Source organism: Cervus canadensis, chromosome 1 (assembly GCF_019320065.1).
Source record: "Cervus canadensis isolate Bull #8, Minnesota chromosome 1, ASM1932006v1, whole genome shotgun sequence".
In the NCBI taxonomy this organism is placed as follows: domain Eukaryota; kingdom Metazoa; phylum Chordata; class Mammalia; order Artiodactyla; family Cervidae; genus Cervus; species Cervus canadensis.
In genome coordinates, this window is record NC_057386.1 from 108,244,322 (window position 1) to 108,266,492 (window position 22,171).

At 47.2% G+C, this 22,171-nt stretch overlaps 1 protein-coding gene across 1 annotated transcript in view; it reads right to left on the reverse strand.

The window, feature by feature from the left end:
- Window positions 1–22,171, reverse strand: part of MAPK1 (mitogen-activated protein kinase 1) — a 55,616-nt gene that overhangs the window by 20,729 nt on the left and 12,716 nt on the right. Inside the window, exon 2 of the mRNA XM_043490334.1 lies at window positions 321–503. Within this exon, the coding sequence (XP_043346269.1) occupies window positions 321–503 (183 nt within the window). The remainder of the gene's footprint in view (window positions 1–320; window positions 504–22,171) is intronic.

The following is a 22,171-nucleotide window of genomic DNA, read 5'->3' on the forward strand; positions in this document are numbered from 1 at the left end:
CAGTCCATGGCTCTGTCCTGTTCACCATCATAACCAACCACACCTTAAGTGGGAAGAGCATGACCGGAAAAGGTGTTCACCAAAACTTTCCACAATTGCACTTACTGAAAGGAAATCTTTACTGAAACTGACAGATACTGAGAATAGTTACTGACAACTGGAAAACTGAACCGGAGAAAAACCGTCAATGATGCAACCAGCACAGTAACTGGCAGGCGGAGGACAGCGCCCCCCACGAGCTGCACTCCTCCCCCTCCCCTAAGCAGGACGCGTCCAGGCGCGTGACCCCAGGCGACCGAGCAGCTGCCTGGGAAGGATACACATCTTTCATCTGCTCGATGGTTGGCGCTCGAATGATGTCATTGATTCCAATGATGTTCTCGTGTCGGAAGCGCAGTAGGATTTTTATCTCTCTCAGCGTTCTCTGGCAGTAGGTCTGGTGCTCAAAAGGACTGATTTTCTTGATAGCTACTCGAACTTTGTTGACATTATCATAAGCAGAGCTAAAAAAAAAAAAAAAAAAGGAGGTGGAGGGAGACAGCATTAAAAACAGGCCCCAGGACACTGGCAGAAAGAATAAAGCGGTAAAGTAGTAAAGCGTCCATCACCCTGGGCAGAGACCTGCTGCATGCACATGACGCCAGCATGTGCGCTATCCACAGAGAGGCCCTACCCGGAGCGCGCGCACGAGGCCGTGCTCGCAGGACCTCAGGACGGGTGGGCCCGGCCCACCGCCTGTGCGGGCGCCCACGTTCACGGCCGGGAGCACGGGCGTGTGACACAGGCGCACCGTGTCCCCACCGCTGCTAACAGCAACTGCATCTGGGGAGGGCCATCATGTCTGCCTCCAAAACAGCTTCCCACAGTTGCACCAGACTCCACTGACTCAGCACAAACGCTGCAATGACCCTCAACCACGTCTCATCCCAAGCAAAACGGACCCAAGAGGGCAACGCGGCTACACTACAGGGCACGGGACTGCAGCCCGCTTGTGGTAACTCGTGACGGAGGACAATCGGAACAAACACCGAGCCGCTCTCCTGTACACCCCAAACTACAAGCGCACTTCAATGGGGGGCGGTGGGCAGAAGGGTGCGGTGACTGGGAGCAACAGCGGTGTCTTACTTGCAAAATGACACAACTATTTCTTTCTCCCCACCCCCCAAGAAATTTAATCAAGACGCTTGACTGTGCTGTGCTTAGTCATGTCTGACTCTTTGCGACCCCATGGACTATAATTCGCCAGGCTCTGCTGTCCATGCCATTCTTGAGGCAAGAAGACTGGAGTGGGTCGCCACGCCCTCCTCCAGGGGATCTTCCCGACCCAGGAAACAAACCCAGGTCTCCCACATCGCAGACAGATTCCGTACCATTTGGGTCATCTTATAACAAAACCTAAAGTATTGTTCAAAAAATACTCTCTCTCACACACACGCACAAAGAGGCAAAAAAAAGAAAAAAAAGAAACACCTCTCACAGTCTTAACATGGGGCCCAGTTCTTTCCAAGGTGTCCTGAATGTCTGACTTAACAGAATGCCAAGCAGAAGCAGTAATAAATACATCTTCAAGCCCCTCACTGTATACCTTTTACATTGTTTTGATTGAAGAACCATGTGAACCTTTTCAAAATATATTTCAAAAATTACTCTTAAGTGGGAAAAAAATCACAGGAGAAATCCTAGAAAATTGCTGGCATATCCCTTAAAGAAAAAAGCACAATTACTTCAGAATTCCTCACCAATACAAAAATATTTGAGAAATAAAGAGTACTTCTTAGAAAGAGGTGCAAAAATACCTTTAACCTCATGCCCACCTGAGAGAACAGTCTCTAAAACTGTAACTAGGTATGCATTTAAAACAGAGACACCCCCCCCCCCTCGAATAAAGGAGGAAGCTTTTCTCCAGCATTCATTAACACTAACAGGACACACTAACAGGACGTGCAAAGATCACAACTATTCCTGTGCCCTGAGGAGCTCAAGCCCCTGCAAGCACCCTGTCATCTTACAGGAACGCGGCCTCAAGCCCCAGATGAATTTTCTCCTGAGATCCAAAGTGGTGGGGAGGGGGAGGTCACTGCCAGAGGTGAGCACATTCAATTCTTAAAACGATAGATTCCTATTACTCAGCAGTAAAAAGGAAACTACTGGTAACATAAACGCAGATGAAGCTCAAAATAATCATGCTGAGTGAAGCCAGACCAAAAGAAAAGTGCCCCTCCTCACATAAAACGCAAACTCGTCTACGAGGACAGGAAGTGGGGCTGCTGGAGGAGGAGGGATGACACGATGGATATAGAAGCCAGGTAACTCTTGGAAGTCATCAATATCCATTATCGAAATGTTCTGATAGCTTAATGGATGTATAATAAGTCAAAACTTAACATGTACACTTTTAAACTATACACTGGCATGCTAATTACCAATGACTTCTTAAAGAACTAATTTAAAAAAAGAGCCAGGGGTCCCCGAATGCATGATCAATTCCAAGGCCAGGGTACAATTCCAGAACTGTGTTTGCAGTCAATGTGGAAGTAGAAGCCCACACAACTCTAGAGGAGATTATTGAACAGATGGGAGAAACGGGAACCAGCATGAGTCAAGGACGAACAAGTCATGCTAGAGCAAGCTCATTTCCTGTTGTGACAGGGTTACCACAACAGGAGGGGGACCCAGAGCTGCGGCGGAGCCCAGCCACACTTGCTAAGCACTTCCCACTTCTGAGACTCCGTGTCAGGACTGGGGGCAAAACCAAACTGTGGTCCTCTTAAGAGAATGGCAGTTTAGGAAGGGAAGGAGACAGGAACAGTCAGCCTTCATCACAGTAAAGCACTTCTGAAACCCAGGAAGAAGCTGGGTAGATTAAGTCCAAAATAAGGGTATTAAAGAGAGGACTAAAAGATGAGGCCTGTAGAAACCACATTCTGAAGGATGAGCAGGCGTTCAAAGGGGAGCAGGGGCCCAGAGAAGGCAAGAGGCACCACGTGGAGGGGACACAAGCAGGCCGCCTGCAGGAAGGCCGGCCCCTCCGCCGGCGGTGCACACGCGGTCCGGGGAACACGCCACCAGGAGCCCCGCAGAACCCCCTGGATCCCCTGAGGCAGCGAGCGGACGCCCTCTGGGGTGTACGCCACAAGGGCGGCCCGCAGCAGCAGCTCACACGGGGGGCACACAGCCCTGGCTGAGAGAGAAGAGGGCTCTGCTGGGGGCCCGTTCTCAGGGACCGCTGACACCCAGCTCTGGAAAGCCCAGGAGTCTGCAAGTTGAATCTGATCTTCTAGGTCTTCATGTAAGCCTATCTGTCTCAGGAAGAGGGGAGAGCATATTTCATGTTTCGTGTGTGCTAAGTCGCTTAAGTCATCTCCGACTCTGTGACCCTGTGGACCAGAGCCCTCCAGACTCCTCCAGGCGAGAACACTGGGGCGGGCTGCCATGCCCTCCTCCGGGGTTCTCCCTGACCCCGTGACCGAATCCGCGTCTCTCATGTCTCCTGTACTGGCAGCGACACTCGGGAAGCCCTTCTTGTTTCCTTGATCACAGTTTGATCCCTGTGGTATGTGATGCTCCAATTGTTTTCTTGACCCAGGCCTTGCAAAGAAAACAAGAAGATGGGTCAGGGAGACAGTGGTCTTATACTTTCTGGCGTAAAGGTCTGAGGAGGCCTGCAGGGGATTCGGATGGAGGAAAGAGAGGCTCTGCTTCCAGCAGCAGTGAGGAGGTGGAGGCTGAGAATAAGATATGGGAACGTTTAACAAGCCACAGAGGGGAGCACTGCTGAAGAGAAGAGAGGTCTGAGGACAGAGCTCCAGAGCAGACGGAGGAGCAGGAACCGGCCAGAGCATGAGGAAGCAGCTATAAACACCAGGAGAGAGTGCCATTTCAGAAGCCAGGAGCCCCAAACAGAAGTGCATGCGAAAGATGAGAACTGGAAGCCAGCCACTGAATCTGCGATCAGCAGACGGGTGGAGCCTGGGTGGCAGCTGATGGACGGGAGTGGGGACGGCGTGCACACACACAGGTGCCTATCTTTAAAGAAGGTGAGGAGGAGCAGAGTGACCGGCAAATCCAAGGCAACAACCAGAAGGCTCAAGCTGTCAGGCAGCAGTGGAGGGGTCAGGGGCTGGGGGAGCAGGCAGCGTGGAGAGGAGGCTCCCCGAACTCGGCAGGTGTGAGGAGGCAGTGTGCATTCAGGCAAGCCCTCCCTGCAGGGACCTGGGGCTACAGAGCAGGGCACGTGTGGGGCTGAAGCAGGAGGCAGACTGCGGCCAGAGCAGAGCGTGAGGGCGGCGTGCCGGCAGGAGCCTCTCAGCCAGCCTGAGCCGCGGTGGAGCCACAGCTCTGCAGAAGGTGCTGCCTCCGTCACCAGCCTCATGCCTCTCAGCTTAGTGAAGAGTCAGTCGCATCTGACTCTGAGACCCCATGGACTGTAGCCCGCCAGGCTCCTCTGTCCGTGGACTTCTCCAGAAAGAAGTTGGGTTGCCACTCCGTTCTCCAGGGGACCTTCCCGACCCAGGGATCTGACCGGGGTCTCCCCCACTCAGGTGGGCCTTTACTACTGAGTCCCTGGGAAGCCCCAGCTTGGTTCTGGTTCAAATGCTCTCCATTTAAGTAGACTCAACTCCTCAAGGGCAGAAGCACACATCCTATATTGCTTATGCCATCTTCCGAGGAGCTATAACCAAATTCTCGGGGAGAAACCAACAGTGGAGGAGCAGAGACAAAGCTCCCCAACACAAGAACTTGGAACATATGTCCGCATCCTCTCCCCGCCCCCTCACCTGCGGGCGGGCGGGCTGCACCTAGGGACGCGCTCCAAAGCACAGATGGTGACACAGGAGGGAGGCACTCGGCGGTGGAGCAGCCTGGCAGATCCCACCCCCACCGAGTGGTCAGTTACCACCACCAGTGACACCCCGTGGACGTCTCTGGTAGGATGAGAGAGGCGGCTCATCTCTGTGGTGCTCCTTCCCAAGCCCGTCACCCCAGTCTAACAGTGAGAAGAACGTCCGCAAACCCAACGTGAGGGCTAGTCCACAAAATGACTCAATGAGTTCGCCCAAGTCATGAAAAAATAACAAGAAACAGTCACAGAGACACGAGGCGACATACAACCAAATGCATGTCGTATCCTGGACTGGATCTTGGAACAGAACAAGGAGATCAGTGGAAAAGCAAATTCCAAATAAAGTCTGGAATTCCATGACACCAATGTTGGCTTTGATAAGCACACTACAGACACATGTAAGATGTTGCTATGAGGGGAGACAGACACTGGGTAGGGACTTACGGGAGCCCTCAGCACTGTCTGCAACTTTTCTGTAAACCTAAAATTATTCCAACATATAAGTTTGTCTGAAAAAGATCTTCCACTTAATGATACTTCCAAAATTGATGAAATAATTAGCATATAGAAAATATGGACTTAATTTAATAAGTAGAAGGAAACAATCATTTCACAGTTAGCTACTTTAACCTCCCATAAAAATAAATGCCCAATGGAACAAAAATATTCCTGAAAAGGTAACTGAAAATTTTGCTTAATTGAACTTTAAGTTATATTCTACTTCAATCATTGGACAAACATTTACTAAATATCCCAAGTAGCCTAACTATTCATGCAGGTTGAAATGACAGAATATCATCCCTCCTGCCTTCCTCCCTTTGAGCATCCTTAAGAATAGGGATGATATTTGAAGGTATTTATTGCAAAACTGCCTAAAAGAACAAAACGTATTGCCAAACATAAGGTTTAATACATTGTGGAATATTAATAGGTCCCTGTGCAGCCATTAAACTAAGTATGAAGACTGTAGTAACTAAAAGTGAGGTTCAAAATAAAACCACAGACTGTAGCTTAAAAATATTTATCTAGAAGAGCCAATTTGCAAAACAAGCTGGGATGATGGAGCCATAAGTGACTTAAGACGTAATTTAAATTGTATTTTGTCTTACTATTTCCGTCTATTCTACTGGGAGGAAAAAAATAATCAATGAGGTGTGGTAAAGTAAGATAAGGCAGCTTGAAGGGAAAGACCTGAGTTTATTTAAATGAGTTCCTAACATTCGAAATACTGTCACAGGCTTTGCTTCTAGCCATGATGAAAGAACAGAGACTGATCTACTCTCTAACTAAAAGGGAAAAAAGACAGGGTTTATGGAACAACGGTCTTCAGACACCCAACGGCAGGCAGCACAGGGCATCGAGGCGAGGGCTGTAATGGCTCCAGCTTGCTGCCTGGAGCGTCCAGGCTGCAACGCCGAGCAGGGCAGTCTCCTCAAGACGAAACAGAGTTCGAGACCTGGAGTACCCACGTCAGCCAGAATCTGTGAGGCAGAGCACAGGAGAGGAGAACGTCAGAGGGCTGAGGCGGCTTCCCCCTGAGCGTCCGGCTCAGGACGGATCCGAGCTCAAGCACGCTCCGACTCCAAGGCCGGGGAGGAGCCACATGGGGCCAGAGTGGGAGCAGCTCCTGTCCTGCCGCAACAAACCCAGTCCTCAGCGAGGCCGTGACTCAGTTCAGGGGCTAAATTAGCCTTTGACTGAGGGCTATTCTGGACCTGCCGTTAAAAACACTGAGAAGAGAGCTCTGAAAGGAACAAACTGTTCAAGGGACTTAACTGCATCCCAGGGAAAAAACTGCCAAATATTTAAAGGAATACAAAAAAAAAAAAAAAAAATCTAGCATTCAATGTAAAATCCACAACGTCATGCATCCAGTCAACATTAAAAAAAGACCAAAACATGGCGGTTCCCTGGCAGTCCTGTGGTTATGAAGCCACCTTCCAAGGCAGGGCACATGTGTTCAATCCCTGGTCCAGGAACTAAGATCCCACAAGTCGTGGGCAACTGAGTCCATCCACTTCAACAAAGACCCAGCACAACCTAAAACCCCCCCAAAACCCAAACAAATGAAAAAAGAAACCAGGAAATATATTCAATATCTTGTAATAACCTATAATAGAAAAGAATTTGAAAATACATATACTGAATATACTGAATCACATTTGAAATATTACAAATCAATAAAAACAACAAAAAAGCAAGAAAATACCATAATGAAGAGACAAGCAAAAAAAAAAAAAACACCCATAAAATAGAGATGACAAAATTAGTAGACAAGAATTTTAAAACAGCTATCATAAATACACTCCATACACTCATGAAGGTAGGACATGATATAAGGAGAAAAGTGGAAAGTATAAGAAATACTCAAAATGAAAAAAAAAAAAAAGAAATACCCAAAATGAACTTCTAGAAATGCAAAAAATACAACGGTTGAAATCAGCAACAGAGTACACGCTGAGGACAAGCCTGGTGACCAGAGGACGGCGGTGGACGCCAGCCAGAACGCCAGGCAGCAGGAGCAGGTCTGGGCGTGGGGGCAGAACTCCAGGGAGCTGTGGGACAAGGCCAAGGAGCTTAGCATATACTTAGTCGGAATCTAACAACTTCACAGGTACAAAATCCGAGGGAAAGCAAGTATTTCTAGAAAAGCGTTAAATGCCAAGGAAAGACACATACAAATGCTCTCGCTACACTGGCTTCCAACTTAGCAACAGGCACCACTTAGCTGAGACTGTCCTTACAGCAGAGGGAAAACTTACTCTGATGCCCACGTATTAGCTGAGAGATGCTGCAGTAAGATACTTCTGGTATCAAGCTCTGAGATTATAGAATTATTTCTGGATTCCCACTTGGACATACAAGGATAATTTGATATATTCCAGATTCTGAGTCATTTCAGATCTGCTGTGTTTGCCAGTTAGGACTGAGAGCAGCAGTCTTGCCTGGGGAAAAAGTACGTGAAGGAAAAAATGGCCTGCTTCAAACTGCTCCATGAAAACCGGACCCTCATTCTTTAAAAAAGCATTGTTTCAAAATTTCAGGATTTCTCTCTTGTGGTGGCGGAGAAGGCAATGGTACCCCACTCCAGTACTCTTGCCTGGAAAATCCCATGGACGGAGGAGCCTGGTAGGCTGCAGTCCACAGGGTCGGGAAGAGTCGGACACAACTGAGCGACTTCACTTTCACTTTTCACTTTCATGCTTTGGAGAAGCAACCCACTCCAGAGTTCTTGTCTGGAGAATCCCAGGGATGGTGGAGCCTGGTGGGCTGCCATCTCTGGGGTCGCACAGAGTCTTAGCAGAAGTGACTTCGTGAAGTGACTTAGCAGCAGCAGCTCTTGTGGTGGAGTTCCTCTTACTGCTAGTATTCCTTTGATCCCCTCTCATGACACTGATCTTCCTGAAGTTTCCTGCTTTTCCCCAGGTACATCTGGGTCTGTCTGGGGCCCTGAGGGCAGAGCACTCAGCATAGTCACTGCTCTCCAGGGCTGGAAGTGCCCAGACCAGCTCCACTTTCAATATGGATACTGCCTTCTCACACACACTCTAGGGCTGCAGACATGAGGAGGCGCCCAAAGGGCTGGCTTGGAAGCTCTCTACACTCCAGAGCATGCCTCCTCCTCTCAAGCCCCTCAAAGGGGCTGAGGGAAGGCTCTTCCACTCTAAGGTAGTGGCACTTAAAACAGACACCTGAGGACAGGCTGCAGGTAGTCAGGGGAGGGGTAGCTGAGAAGGCAAGTGTACTGAGCAGGGATGGGATAGACCGATGAGTCAGTAAACCCCAAAGAAGGCCACAGGTGGCTGGACCATACCACGCCAAGAGCTCCACTATTTCAAATGGGCAGAAGGTAAGAACAGATAGTCAGTGTGACAATACACACATAGAAAAGTGAATGATGAGTCATCAGGGAAATGCAAATTAAAACCACACAGCACACCCATCAGAAGGGCGAAAATGAGAAAGGACGACCATACCAAGTGTTGGTGAGGATGTGGAAAAGCGAGGACTCACACCCTGCAGGTGGAACTACAAAACGGACAACCGCTGGGAAAAGGCTCGGTGGTTTCTGAAAAATTAAATACACATTTGACATACAAGCCAGAAGTTCCCCTCCTTGTTATTTACTCAAGAGAAATGAAATCAGATGTCTCTGACAACTGCCAAGATACAGACACAGCCTAAGTGTCCCCTGATGGATGAGTGGATAAGGAAGATGTAGTCTGCAGTGTGTGATGGAAGCCCAGCTGGCCACAGAGAAAGAAGAGACCCCGTTCTCTGCCACAACACAGATGGGCCGCGAAGGCACTGTGCTAAGTGAGGCAGGCCAGGCAGAGGGAGACAAACAGCACAAGATGTCACTTACATGCGGAATCTAGAAAACAAAAGCGAAGCAAACCCAGGCTCACAGATACAGAAAACAGGCTGGTGGCTGGCGGAGCGCAGCTGGGAGGAAAACAGGTGAAGGCGGTCAAGAGGCAGAAATGTCGAGGGACAGGACAAACAGGCCTGGGTGTGGCGCACACACAGGGAAGGCAGCAACTGCACTTACTCTGGTGGTCACGCGACACGACGTGTACACAGGTCAAACCACTGTGTGCACACAGTAATAGAATACTGTCCGCCGAATACACTCCAATTAAAAAAGAGAAAATACACGCCTGTGGAGACTTGTGTACAGCGGCCTGTAGGAGCTTTCTTTATAACACTCACAGACTCGGAGGAGCCCAGAGAGCCATCAACAAGCAAAGGTTACACGGGGTGTCACCCGCCGCGTGGAAGAGCGCTGAGCAGCAAAAAGGAAAAGACTCCCGATGCCCCCGACAAGGATGGACCTGGAAAACCCACGCCATGGGAGGGGGCCAGGCAGAGAGCGTGCCCGCACAGTTCTAGGTGAGCTGAGGCTGACACAGCAATGGACGGCTGAGCCGCGGTCGCCCGAGCGGAGCACGGGCCGCAGGGTTGCCAGAGGCCTTCACGGTGACACGATGTTCTCTCCATCCTCTGGGGGGGGGCGGGGTCACACAACTGCGGACATTTGCCAAGGCTCACTGAACTATGCACAAAGGAAGGTGAATTTTACTGTGTATAAATTATTCCCCAAAAGGTGATTTTTGCAACCTGAGCTGTGTTACACAACGGTGGCGCTAATTCTCTTTCATGGTTCACACTGAAGACGATTTAAAGACAAATGTCCCAGACAGGCTCTGGGCAACGGCAGCACCATCAGAATCAACACCCAGGCTTCCACAGTCATTCCAAGGCTCTGACATAAATACAGCATTTCTGGGGGACATTCAGGTTCTCTCCCCGTCCTTCCTGGTCCCCTTCCATTACAGTTACTTCATAGCAGAGGTTCAGTGATATTTTGTGGATAATAAAGTTTGTCTAATAAAGGGGGTAACTCATCATGCATTAGCCTCACATACTGTACACATTGTTAAGCAACTAAAGTGCTACCTATCAGCTGTGAATGGGCTATTTTTAGAGAAAGCTATTAAGCTGTTCTCTAAGCTACCCATTTTGGTGAACTTTAATTATCTGAACACAAAACTACAGTACTTTGTTTCACAGATAAAAATTAACTTGTCTTCAAATGCTAAGTTAGACTGATCCAAATTAATGTTCCAAAAATAAGTAGGTGGATAATACAAATGGCTCCTCTGAAAGAAAACGGATTACTTTAGACTGATTCTCTCATAATTTACTAACCAAGAATGCCAGTGCAAAGGTTTCTCTAGAGGGTGCGAACCATTAAGAGAGCAAATAAAAGCTAAAGTCATTTTAGGTGTAAAACCACCATAATTTTACATATGACTCAGTGCTCCCTAACCTATAGATACGGCAGCTTAAAGTCTGATGTCATGAACATGTGTGCAATTTCTCTAGGAAAGGTGCTCTGGACAGCCCAGAGCTTGAACAAACTTGGTTGTCTGCATATACATTTTTAAATCTCTCCAGCAACAGTCACATGAGTCCCAAGTCTGCCTTTTCCCTTGCTAGCCCAGACATTACTGAACTACTCAATACCTCTGAACAACCATTTGCTTGACTCAAAAATGAAGACAGTCTCCCTGGAGAAGGAAATGGCAACCCACTCCAGTACTCTTGCCTGGAGAATCCCATGGACGGAGGAGCCTACAAGTCCATGGAATCGCAAAAAAAAAAAAGAAGAAGAAGAAAGTCTAAGGGTTACAAAGATTGCAAAAACAGCAGATGAAAAGCCTTAAGATATTAGACCACTTCCCAAAGTGGAACAGGGAGGCCGGGCGTGCTGCAGTCCACGGGGTCACAAAGAGTCAGACACGACTGAGCGACTGAACTGAACTGATGTCTGCCCTGATAGTGCTGACCAAGTTAGAAGAAGATTTCATTATTCTGTGTTTAGGCTTCTTCAAAACATAACTGCAAAATTTCTTTAAAAAAATTTTATATGTATACAAGAGAATGGAAAACACCGCACACCCACGTATGTGGCTGTATGGATTAATGCATACATACAACAGGCACACACAGATATAACCACAGAAAGACGCAGAGCTGTAGGGACTTACACTGAGTAAAGGTTCCACAAATGCTGGTGAACTCAGCCAAGTGCACAGATCACTGAAGGAGAAAGCATGAAAAGCATCTCTCCCCGCAGGAACAGCTAACCTAAGACACCCCACCAGGATTCAGCACCCCAGCCACCACCCCGATGCCTGAAGCACGCTCACACTCCAGCGCTGCCGTCAGTGCTCCACCAGGTCCGCTCCGCGCTCTGACCTGCGGTACTCTGGGGAAACGGCCTTTGGAGCTCACCTGTGCTCTGAACCTGTCCTGAGACCTTGAGGACGCAGAGGGGCTACTCACTTGCGGAACATCCCCCTACACTTCCTTCCTCCTCAGCTCTCCCCTCCCACTTTCACTGGGCAAGGACTCCAGGACGGCCCAGGTGGGCTGGCCTGCGGTGAGCTCTGAGAACAGCCAGAAGTGGTGAACCGAGGGCATCAAGCCTACCCCAGACCTCTGTGCTCCGGGCAGCCGCCCAGGCAGCGGCGTGCGTCTCTGGCCCTGAAGCGGAGCGAGGCGGGGAGTGGGCCCCAATAACCGCGATGCCCGCGGCTCGGTGAGCACTCAGCACCCTTCCGCATGATCTCCACCACGACCCGGTGAAGCACAACCCCGACTTCACAGATTTCTAAGAACCTGAGGCAGGAGGGCGGAATCAATTACACAACCAGCAGACTGAAAAGAACTGGGATTCAAACTAGCGGAGCTCCCAAACCCATGCTCTCAGCCACTGCACCACACGAGGGCCAGTAGCCCCCACTGGCCATGTCCTCTTGCTGGTGATGAACCAAGGTTTGGTTCTTAACTGGGCCAGAGTCTCACAGGTCAACTGAAAAGAAGCTGATGAAGAAAATTTAAATCATCGTATTGACCATGATACAGAAAGCATTCTGCTTCCCAAAGTAGCCTATGAGTTCTGAAGGTTTTGGCTATTTACATCATCTTCCTCAGGATGCACCAAAACTTGTCTCCTCCGAAACAAGTGGCAAATATATACTGTAAACGAGGAAGGCTGAAGGCAGGGGACGTAAGGCAAACCAGACACAGAGGAGCGACATGAAAAAGAGAGGAGAGGTGCCCAGACAGGCCCAGGCCCAGGCCAGACAGGCCCAGAAGCCAGAAACCCTCACGGTGAGGGTCTTCAGTGGGGGCACAGGGGAGGAGGAGCAGGAGGACAGGGAGCTGCACTCCAAAGAGAGGACGGTTTACTTCAAACGGCCATCCCTGCTTGCCTCTGTAAAATGTGCCCCAGGGAGTTGACAGGGGAAAAGAGAGGCTTGGGGACCATCCCCAGCACAACAACTCCAGTTTAGATGAGAAACCCAAGTTTCTCATGAACTGAACAATGTCAGAAATATTAACACCCACCCAGACATGTGGAGAAGAACTAACACAGAAAAATGTTGAAACTGGAAGCACACAGCATGGTTATCTAAACTGAAAAGAGCTGCGTGCACAATGAGGCAGGTGGTGAGAGGTTATATAACAGACGCTAAACTGGGTGAAGAAGAAAACTGTGACATATAATTATACTCTAAAGTGCCGGTAAGGGACTCTCCAGTCAGAGCTGGAGGGCTAATTTTACTTCTTTCCATTAAAAAAGTTTCTGCAGTTGGAAGTTGTTGTTTTTTCTTTCCCCAACCCATTACGACAGAAGAAGTAAGACAAGGAAAGGAAGACCCTGAACAAAATCAGCAAACATTCACATGTCTGTGTTACAAAATATATGCGAATTAACTCTCATACACTCCTGGAGGGAAGGTAAGTTATAAACCCTCCTGAACAGGCTGGTAGGACAATCCCTACCAAAATCATACATCTGCACCCAAAATGGAACACCAATAGTAACAAATGAACCTAACTGTATTTCAAATTAATAACCACAATGAAGGGCATGAGGAATTAGCTATCAGCCTAAGTAACTTCAGGAAACATATCTTTTTTTTTTTTTGCCCCATGGCATGCCGGACGGAATCGAAGCAGAGCCCCCTGCTGTAGAAGGGTGGAGTCTCAACCACGGGACCACAAGAAGTCCCAGGAAGCAGTATTTTAACTGGATGCTGTAAAGCTAAAGCAGCAAAGGGCTGAACACAAGTCCTGTATCCAGTCAGTGAGCTTGTTTCTCACAACGATAAGGGTTAGCAATTCTGAATCTACTTTATGTATAAATAGAATGGGACTGAACAAATAAGCAAACAAACAGAGACAATGAGTGCCAAGATGGCAGAAGAACCACAAGCAGGAGGGAAGGCTGAAGTGAGCCGCACGGTGCTTGCTGCGCTGGACGCTGAGGCGTCAGGAGGAACTCACAGTTTCCGACACAGAGACACAGACACAGACACGCAGGTGTGCGTGCCGTGGGCTGCTGAGCACACACCCATTTTCCCAGCTCTGCTCGCGGAGAAGGCCTGGGAGGCACAGCGCCCCAGCAGCAGGGGGCACACTTCTGACAACTAAGAATGTGCGCAAGCAAGGGTGGGGGTTGTTGAAAGGATCAACCTGAAGGAGCAAACACAGGTCAAAAGTGAAAGGAACGTGAAAAGTGAATGGGCTTCCCTGGTGGCTCAGATGGTAAAGTGTCTGCCTGCAATGTGGGAGAGACCTAGGTTCGATCCCTGGGTCAGGAAGATCCCCTGGAGGAGGAAATGGCAACCCACTCCAGTACTCCTGCCTGGAAAATTCCATGGACGGAGGAGCCTGGTGGGCTACAGTCCATGGAGTTGCAAAGAGTTGGACACGACTGAGCGACTTCACTTTCAATTTGAATTTGAAAATGACAATATTGGGTTATAACCCACAAAATAAGACAAATACCCATGAGTTTATACTGACACAAATAAATAACTGGATGGGGAGAAGGAACAGCTCTTTCTCACTCCTGTGTGGAGTGCCTAAAAGGAACAGGAGAAACAGAAAAACCATCATCAGGTAAATACCACAAAAATTTTTCAGACAAGATCCATGGATGGATCTTAATCTAGTGAGTAAAAATCTGAGAAGAAACAGGGTATCTGCATAGTCTCAAAGTACATCCTCTAAGATATTTATTAATTCCAAAGGGGTAAATAGACGGATATTATCTTAACCAGGTGATGAATGTCTCTAGGGATAAAACATTTCAACAACCCAAACCTTCTGGTACTATGTAGTGAGAAAGGCACACTGTCATTTCTGTTAAAACTGAATAATCTCATTCCATCCATGAAAAAACAGGTAGACACACTGCAGGACAGTCTACAAAAACAGTCCAGTACTCGCCACAAGTGTCATTGTCCTGAGAGTCCGGAGAAAACAAGAAATGTCACAGCTGGGAGAGACTGGGGAGACACCACAGCTTATGTGCAAAATGGGATCCTGGAAGAAAAAACAACACTAGTGGGAAAACAGGGAACTGGGGATAAGGTCTGTATCTAGTACTGCACCAGCTGTAATTTCCTGCTTTTGGCGGTATTACCACAGACATAGACAGTGTTAACACTGAGGGTGCAGGAGAACCCTCTGGACTCTCTTTGTACCTTTTCTCAAAAATTACCTCAAAACAAAAAGTTTAAACAAAATATTCTTTGGTTAAAGTTGTATGCATATATAAATATGTGTGTGTGCATATGTGTAACAGATTTTTTAAAAGAGCAGAGAATGAGAAGAACGTGAAAAGAGGGAAACAGACCAAGCCTAAAAGAAATGGTTACTGGTGTGATAAAAGGTGAGGAAATATGGGAGAATAAATTAAATAAGGAACATAGTAAGCACTCAGAAGAGTTGCTGGCATAAATGTTCCATAAATGTTTTTAATTCATACACCAAAGTGGTAAAAGAAGGAACAAGGGCAATGGTTAAAGCCACGATGGTGCTGTGATCCCGGCCACTCCCGCCCAGCGCCTCTCCAGTGTGGCCACACACTGGAGCCCATGGAGCTTTAAAAAGCCACCGTGTCTCACAGTCAGAAATCGGCAGAACTGGTCTAGGGTGCAGTCTGGCAACGCTGGGGATTGTTTTTTAAAGAGCCCCAGGTGGTTCTAGTGGATAACTGAGGCTGAGCTTCACTGCTCCAGCCCTCTCCTCCTCTGTCCACCTTGGCCTGGACTGAGATCTCCCGGTCTCAGGTCTGCTCTGGACGAGGCCTCCCCGCAGTCAGATGGAAGGGGAGAGAACACTTCCCCTCAGGGCCCCCCTTTCCTCTTCCACCTGGGGGACCACCTAGGAGACCATACTGATGAGGAAAACTGAACCACATTTAAATGAATAATACCAAAAACTGGAATTACTTCGGAGACAGAAAATCTGACCACAGAAACAGGATGACTTCTTCTGGTCCCCAATATCTTCTATTGTTTAAAATGAGATTTGGGGGCTTTTTGTTTTCTAACTGTTCAGGCTACAGCATTTCTTGAAATTTTAAGTGGGTTGAAAGTTAAAAAAGAGAGCAAGAATGATGTCTTGCTTCCAACACTGTCTTATTTCACCCTCACCCCATAGGCATTTCATTAGTTTCTTGTTTATCGTTCTATTATTTCCTTATGCAAACACATACTGATTTTACTGATATATTGTGGAGTGGAATAATTTCCAAATCTAAGTAGGCATCAGAATCATCTGGGAGCCTTAAAAACTGTGGGTACGGGGCTTCCCTGGTGGCTCAGTGGTTAAGAGTCCGCCTACCAATGTAGGAGAAACGGGTTCCATCCCTGATCCAGGAAGGTCCCACGTGCCACGGAGGAACTAAGCCTGTGGGCCCCAACCGCTGAGCCTGTGCTCCAGGGCCTGGGAGCCGCAGCTACTGAAGCCCGAGGGCTCGAGAGCCTGTGCTCGGGACAAGAGAAGCACCTAAATGAGCAGCCCGCGCTCCCCAACTAGAGGTGAGCCCCCGCTCACTGCAGCTAGAGCAAAGCCTGGGCAGCAATGAAGACGCAGCACAGCCAAAATAAAGAACCGAGTTTTTAAAAAAGCGTGGGTACCAGTTTCTATTCATCCCTACCGACTTCCGTCAAGCAGAGTCTGAAACTCTTTTTACAAAGTTCCCTCAGATGATTTCCTGTGACAGACACCTCTGAATGTACCTGCCCAGCGCTTATTCACAGAGATCTGCCCCTCCACCTTGCCTGGGTCCCTTGGGAGTATGGCTCCTTCCTGGCATGGTGGACCAGTTAACACCTAGCATAGGGAGAATCCATCCACTCACAGGCTGAGCTGGGTCAGCTAACTTCTCTTCTCAGAGCAGCTGGGGCTGCGACACAGAGACTTCAGGACACCCCGGGGCCAGGTTAGTTCAGGAATGTCCGTCTGGAGGGCAACGCACACCCAGACTTCATCCTGCAGGCCTGCTGCTCCAGGGAGAGCGATGGAGCCACCGCCCTGACCCTTGATCCTTCCCAATTCCTCCCCTCAGGTCCTAGCCCAAGTCCCTGTGTTTCAATAATTGGAGAGTGTACACAAAGGATCTCCAAGACTTCAGAGACTGGCAAGAATTCCGTAGGATACTGGTCAGCACAACCAAGAATTGCTGCGAAATTGCTCAAATGTTTCATTGCCCAAGTTACTGTGGAAATCTTATTTCTGAAATCAGTTTCTTTCCTTTTCTCCCCACATTATCTCTTCACTTTCACCCTCAAGCAATAAATATATCTGCCATCAAACACCAAAACCCAGACAGACAGAAACACAGTGAGAGACAGTGGCTGCCCCCAGATAACTCCCAACACTGATCCTCCACACATTCAGAGGAACAGCTGATCTCCAGGATGACTGCTGCAACTCGGGCCTTTACTCCAGAAAACCTGCCTGAGGGACACACCAGCATGGATCTGAAGAAACCACCTTAAACCCACTCAAGTTTTATTTTGGGTTCAGTTACAAAGCCCTGGTCTTGGAAGTCCTGAATGTGCATTCAAGCTCCTGTGCCATCACAATTCTGTGCTTGGAACCGTGGGCAAATCTAACCATGCTGAACCTCAGTATCTTCCCCATAAAGTGGAAAGACTACTTCTCTCTCACATGCAGGGTCATTTGGAAGAATAAGTATCTGCAAAGTCACGTCATACATTCAATACAAATGCAAACACCACCACTGCCACCTATATAACAACAATTTTATCAGTTTCAGCCCAACAATCTCATTTTTTATTTTATTATCTTTAAAAAAAAATACTTAATAATTACATCAATTTTCAGCTGATCACTGTATACGCCGTTATTTTAATTTTCCTTATATTACCATTAGATATAAAAACTATGCTAATGTCTAAGAATACAACAACTACATAGAATTTCAAAAGCACTAAGTCCTACCATAGAGGCTAAGGGTCTCAGTCAAAGCCGCCCAATGAGGGGGCTAGGATTAACGCTTGGTCCTTCCTCTGAATTCTGTGTTCTTTCCATTATGTAAGAACGTGCCCAGAAAGTCTTACACAACAGAACTTTGGGAAGCATTAACTGAGAAATGGTACAGAATTCCTCCTCCTCTAAAACCCAACAAAATAAACATGTTATAAACAAAGAACAAAGATAAGAGTCAACTGAAGCAACACAGCAAGCAAATTTTAAAGGGCAGTGCAGGAGTTGGGAGTGGCCACTCAGTACAAACCATAAAGACCCAGGAGACAAGGAGCAGGCCTGGGAGAGCCAGGTCTCTAAAGAGAGAGATTAAATTAGGACAGACTGGGACTCATTAACAACATTTTAAGTGTCACACAGGAGAATGCTAAACAAAAAGAGACTAGAATATATTCTGCAGAACCTGACATATTACAAAAGAATTTTAAACAAAAAAGAATTCTGCAAATAGCAGAAACAAGATCTAAGAAGAAAAGAATGTTAAGCAGAATGTAAATTTTAAGACAATAACTTATAGGATAGCAACAACAGAAATCAGTTAAGCAGGGAAGACAGGGCAGGTGAAACCATCACAGCTGGAAAAGATTAAAAAAGAACTAAGGACTTTGCTGACAGTCCAGTGGTTAGGAGTCTGCACTTCCACCACAGGGGGCACAGATTCCATCCCTGGTCAGAGAACTAAGATCCTGCAAGCCTCACAGTGTAGCCAAAAAATAAAAATAAGAAATAAAAATAAAGGAATTAAGCTACAGTAACAGAGGCCCACAAAGATTTAAGATTAATTGTTTAAATCAAAGGCTATAATAAAATTTAAAAATAAAATCAGAGAAAATAATCAAGAAATGTTTTTTGAATTGAAAATAAAAAGGGTATCATTGGCAAAAAAAAAAAAAAAAGAGAGAACACAGTGTGCCTACCAATCAGGGTTAAATCCAAGTGGAGGAGATTCAAAATAGGAGTTAAGTAGCAAGGAGGAAAAAACAAAGATCTCAGAATGTAGAAACAGATGAGAAAATGACAACACCTGGTCCTCAGTACACAGCAATGTGGGTGAGGTCACCCAGAGTCCAAGGAGGAACACTGCTGCTGCTGCTGCTAAGTCACTTCAGTCGTGTCTGACTCTGTGCGACCCCACAGACGGCAGCCCACCAGGCTCCCCCATCCCTGGGATTCTCCAGGCAAGAACACTGGAGTGGGTTGCCATTTCCTTCTCCAATGCATGAAAGTGAAAAGTGAAAGTGAAGCCGCTCAGTCATGTCCAATTCTTAGCGACCCCATGGACTGCAGCCTACCAGGCTCCTCCATCCATGGGATTTCCCAGGCAAGAGTACTGGAGCGGGGTGCCATTTCCTCCTCCGATGAGGAACACTAAAAATGAATAGATAACTATTTGTCAGATTGGTTTTACGGAGTCAATGCCAAATAGTAACTAAAGCCTCTAAAAAGTAAATTCTGACAACACAACAGTAAAACAGTGAAATGCATGTGAAGAGAAGCCAGAACGCAAAGGGCACTGCGCCCCCTGCCCCCCTACCAGCTCCGAAAGGGGGATGGGACTGCAGGAGGCAGGAGTGACTGGCAGGTAAAGATTTCCTTTTGGGGTGATACAGACGTTCTGAAATTAAGTATCCATCCCATCTCAAAAGCACAGCCTCATTTTTAAAAAATTTTTTTCAGATCGCTTATCAGCTGCTAACACTTAAAAGAGTTCAACTGGAGGGAATTTGCTGGTGGTCCAGGGGTTCACTGCCAAGGGTGTGGGTTCATCCCTCTTGGGCAAGGCTTGTGTAAGAGTTCAACCTGAGAGGTATCCTCGCTCTGGAGAGCCACCAGAACCAAGGCCAGGCACAAGAGCCTGGAGCGGGAGGATGGACGGGCTCTGAGACCTGCGAGTGTGGGTGAGGGAAGGAAAGGCGTCCTGATGATACACACGTTTTAGCTTGGCCAACCCACTCCACCAGAGCAGGAAAACGGACCAAGATTCAAGGTAGAGGCCCTGTAAAGAACTTAAAAGCAAGTATCTGGGCACAACAAGAGTAAAAAGCCTTATGATACTAGGTTATAGTTAAAAATAATAGAGTAGATCAATGAAACAAGTAGATTCCAGAAAGACACAGGTGAACACCTCTAAATTTAATATGAAAAGTCATGTGAAATTAGACAAAGTGGAAAGCAATACTGATAAAACCTATACTATTAATACGGGATAAAATATATAAAACAACAAACCTAGCATTCTTCTCCACAATATTCACAAAGTTTAAAAGACTAAATTAAAGTGTTAAAGGGCTTTGTATATTTCACCAACTCTGAAGCAATATGAGAACACACCAAAGAATTAGTTCATGAATTTGACTACATAAATATTTTTAAAGCTTTCAGAAGAAATTAAAAGGTTTTCAGAACATTAATACTCAGCTTCTAGTGCATAAATGGTCCTATAATTTGAATATAGTTTCCCTGATAGCTCAGTTGGTAAAGAATCTGCCTGCAATGCAGGAGACCCTGGTTTGATTCCTGGGTCGGGAAGATCTGCTGGAGAAGGAATAGTCTACCCACTCCAGTATTCTTGGGCTTCCCTTGTGGCTCAGCTGGTAAAGAATCTGCCTGCAATGCGGGACACCTGGGTTCGATCCCTGGGTTGGGAAGATCCCCTGGAGAAGGGAAAGGCTACCCACTCCAGTATTCTGGCCTGGAGAAGTCCATGGACTGTACAGGACATGCGGTCGCAAAGAGTCCGACACAACTGAGCGACTTTCACTTTCAAACACCAGCTAAGTGAATTAAACTTAGAAAAAAGTTTGGCCTCACGAATACCCCAAAACAAGGCACCTACAAGGTTGGTCTCACTTCTATTCAATTACATATAAGTTAAAGAATAACATCGCATTCACAGCAAGAGGGCACTGGGGCTGGGATGGGCGCACAGAGCAAAGGACTTTTAAAGATGAACAAGGATGGGGGGGGAGTGGGGCGTGGGTGGGAAAAGAGATGAACAGAGACAGCATGAATTCAAAGGCTGTTTCTGGAGCGCAAACTACTAAAGTCTCATCTTTAACCTGGTCATCCGTTTTTGAGAAATAGGTTCTAAGAAAGTTACTCCGAGAGGGTGGGGTCCTGTTTGTGCTAAAAATGTTTATAGCTCCATCAGTTAAAAATAGTGAAAAACTGAAGCAATTCAAATGTCCAACAAATGAGGAACAGTTACACAAACTATCTGTTTTTAATAAAATTAAATGCTGATAATCCATGGTTGAGTCACAGGTACATGAAAGGGTGGTGGGAATAGGACGCACGAGAGTATAGTATAAGTCTCAAGCAGGTTAGACGACAACAACCTTGCTGAGAACAGGCCCAGCAGAGCAGAGGGAAGTGAGGCCCAGTGTGGGGGAGAGGGCAGAAGCAGGGGCAGGCCCTGGCGGAGAGAGCAGGGTGACAGCGCCCGGAAGGGACTGAGGGTTCGGCCTGCCTTCCCTCTGAGGACGGAGAGTCATCAGCACACAGGAATGTGGATGAGGTCACTCAGACAGCGCGCGCAAGAGCAGAGTCCACGGACGAGGAACAAAGGCCAGAGACTGGGAGCCCAGGCGCGCTTCAGCAAAGCAGGGGCGACTTGTGAAAGAGGAGACGGTGTGTAACATCAGATCTTCAGAAAGGCCAGAGTCTCTGGGGCACAATCACACGACAGGACAGAACCTCAGAGAGACTGAGCAGCCTGAGTCCTGCGTGACGCACAAGAGCCCAACACAGGAGGACGCGAGCATGCGGCACAGACCACTCAGAAAATCTCACCAGAAGGGGAGGGGTAAAAGGCTCCTCCATCCTTCAGACTCTGGGGGACAGGGCAAGAAAGTTCAAGACCAGTAAACAACAGAGCAGCACTGGACAGATTAGCAAAAGCTTATGTTTTCAATTAAGAGTCTTAAAGCCAGCCTGTTTTGCTGAGTTTTAAAAATCTTTCACCATAAGGACTTCCCTAGTGGTCCAGTGGTTAACAAATCTGCCTTCCGATACAGAGGATGCAGGTTAGATTCTTGGGTCCGGGAATTAAGACCCCACGTGCCCCAGGGCGACTAGCCTGCAGGCAGCAGCTACAGCCCATGAGTGACCCAAGCAAAACCTGATGGAGCTGAAAAACTTTATTTTTTTAAAAAAGTTACATAGTATAAAAATAAATTAATAAAATTAAAAAGTTACGTAGTGTGTATACATAAAAAATATCTTTCACCATAGAACTTGGCTAATATACCTTGAGAAAAATAAGAATACGACTTTTAAATAATGATTATTATTTTAAATAAAAAAGAAACATTGTACAAATCCCTATTCACTCAGTAGGCTTCTAATATCAGGAACAAAACAAGAGTGTCTGGTCTCACCATTTCTCTTCAACACTGTATTTGAGGTTCCAGCCAGGGCAATGAGGCAAGAAAATGAAATAAAAGG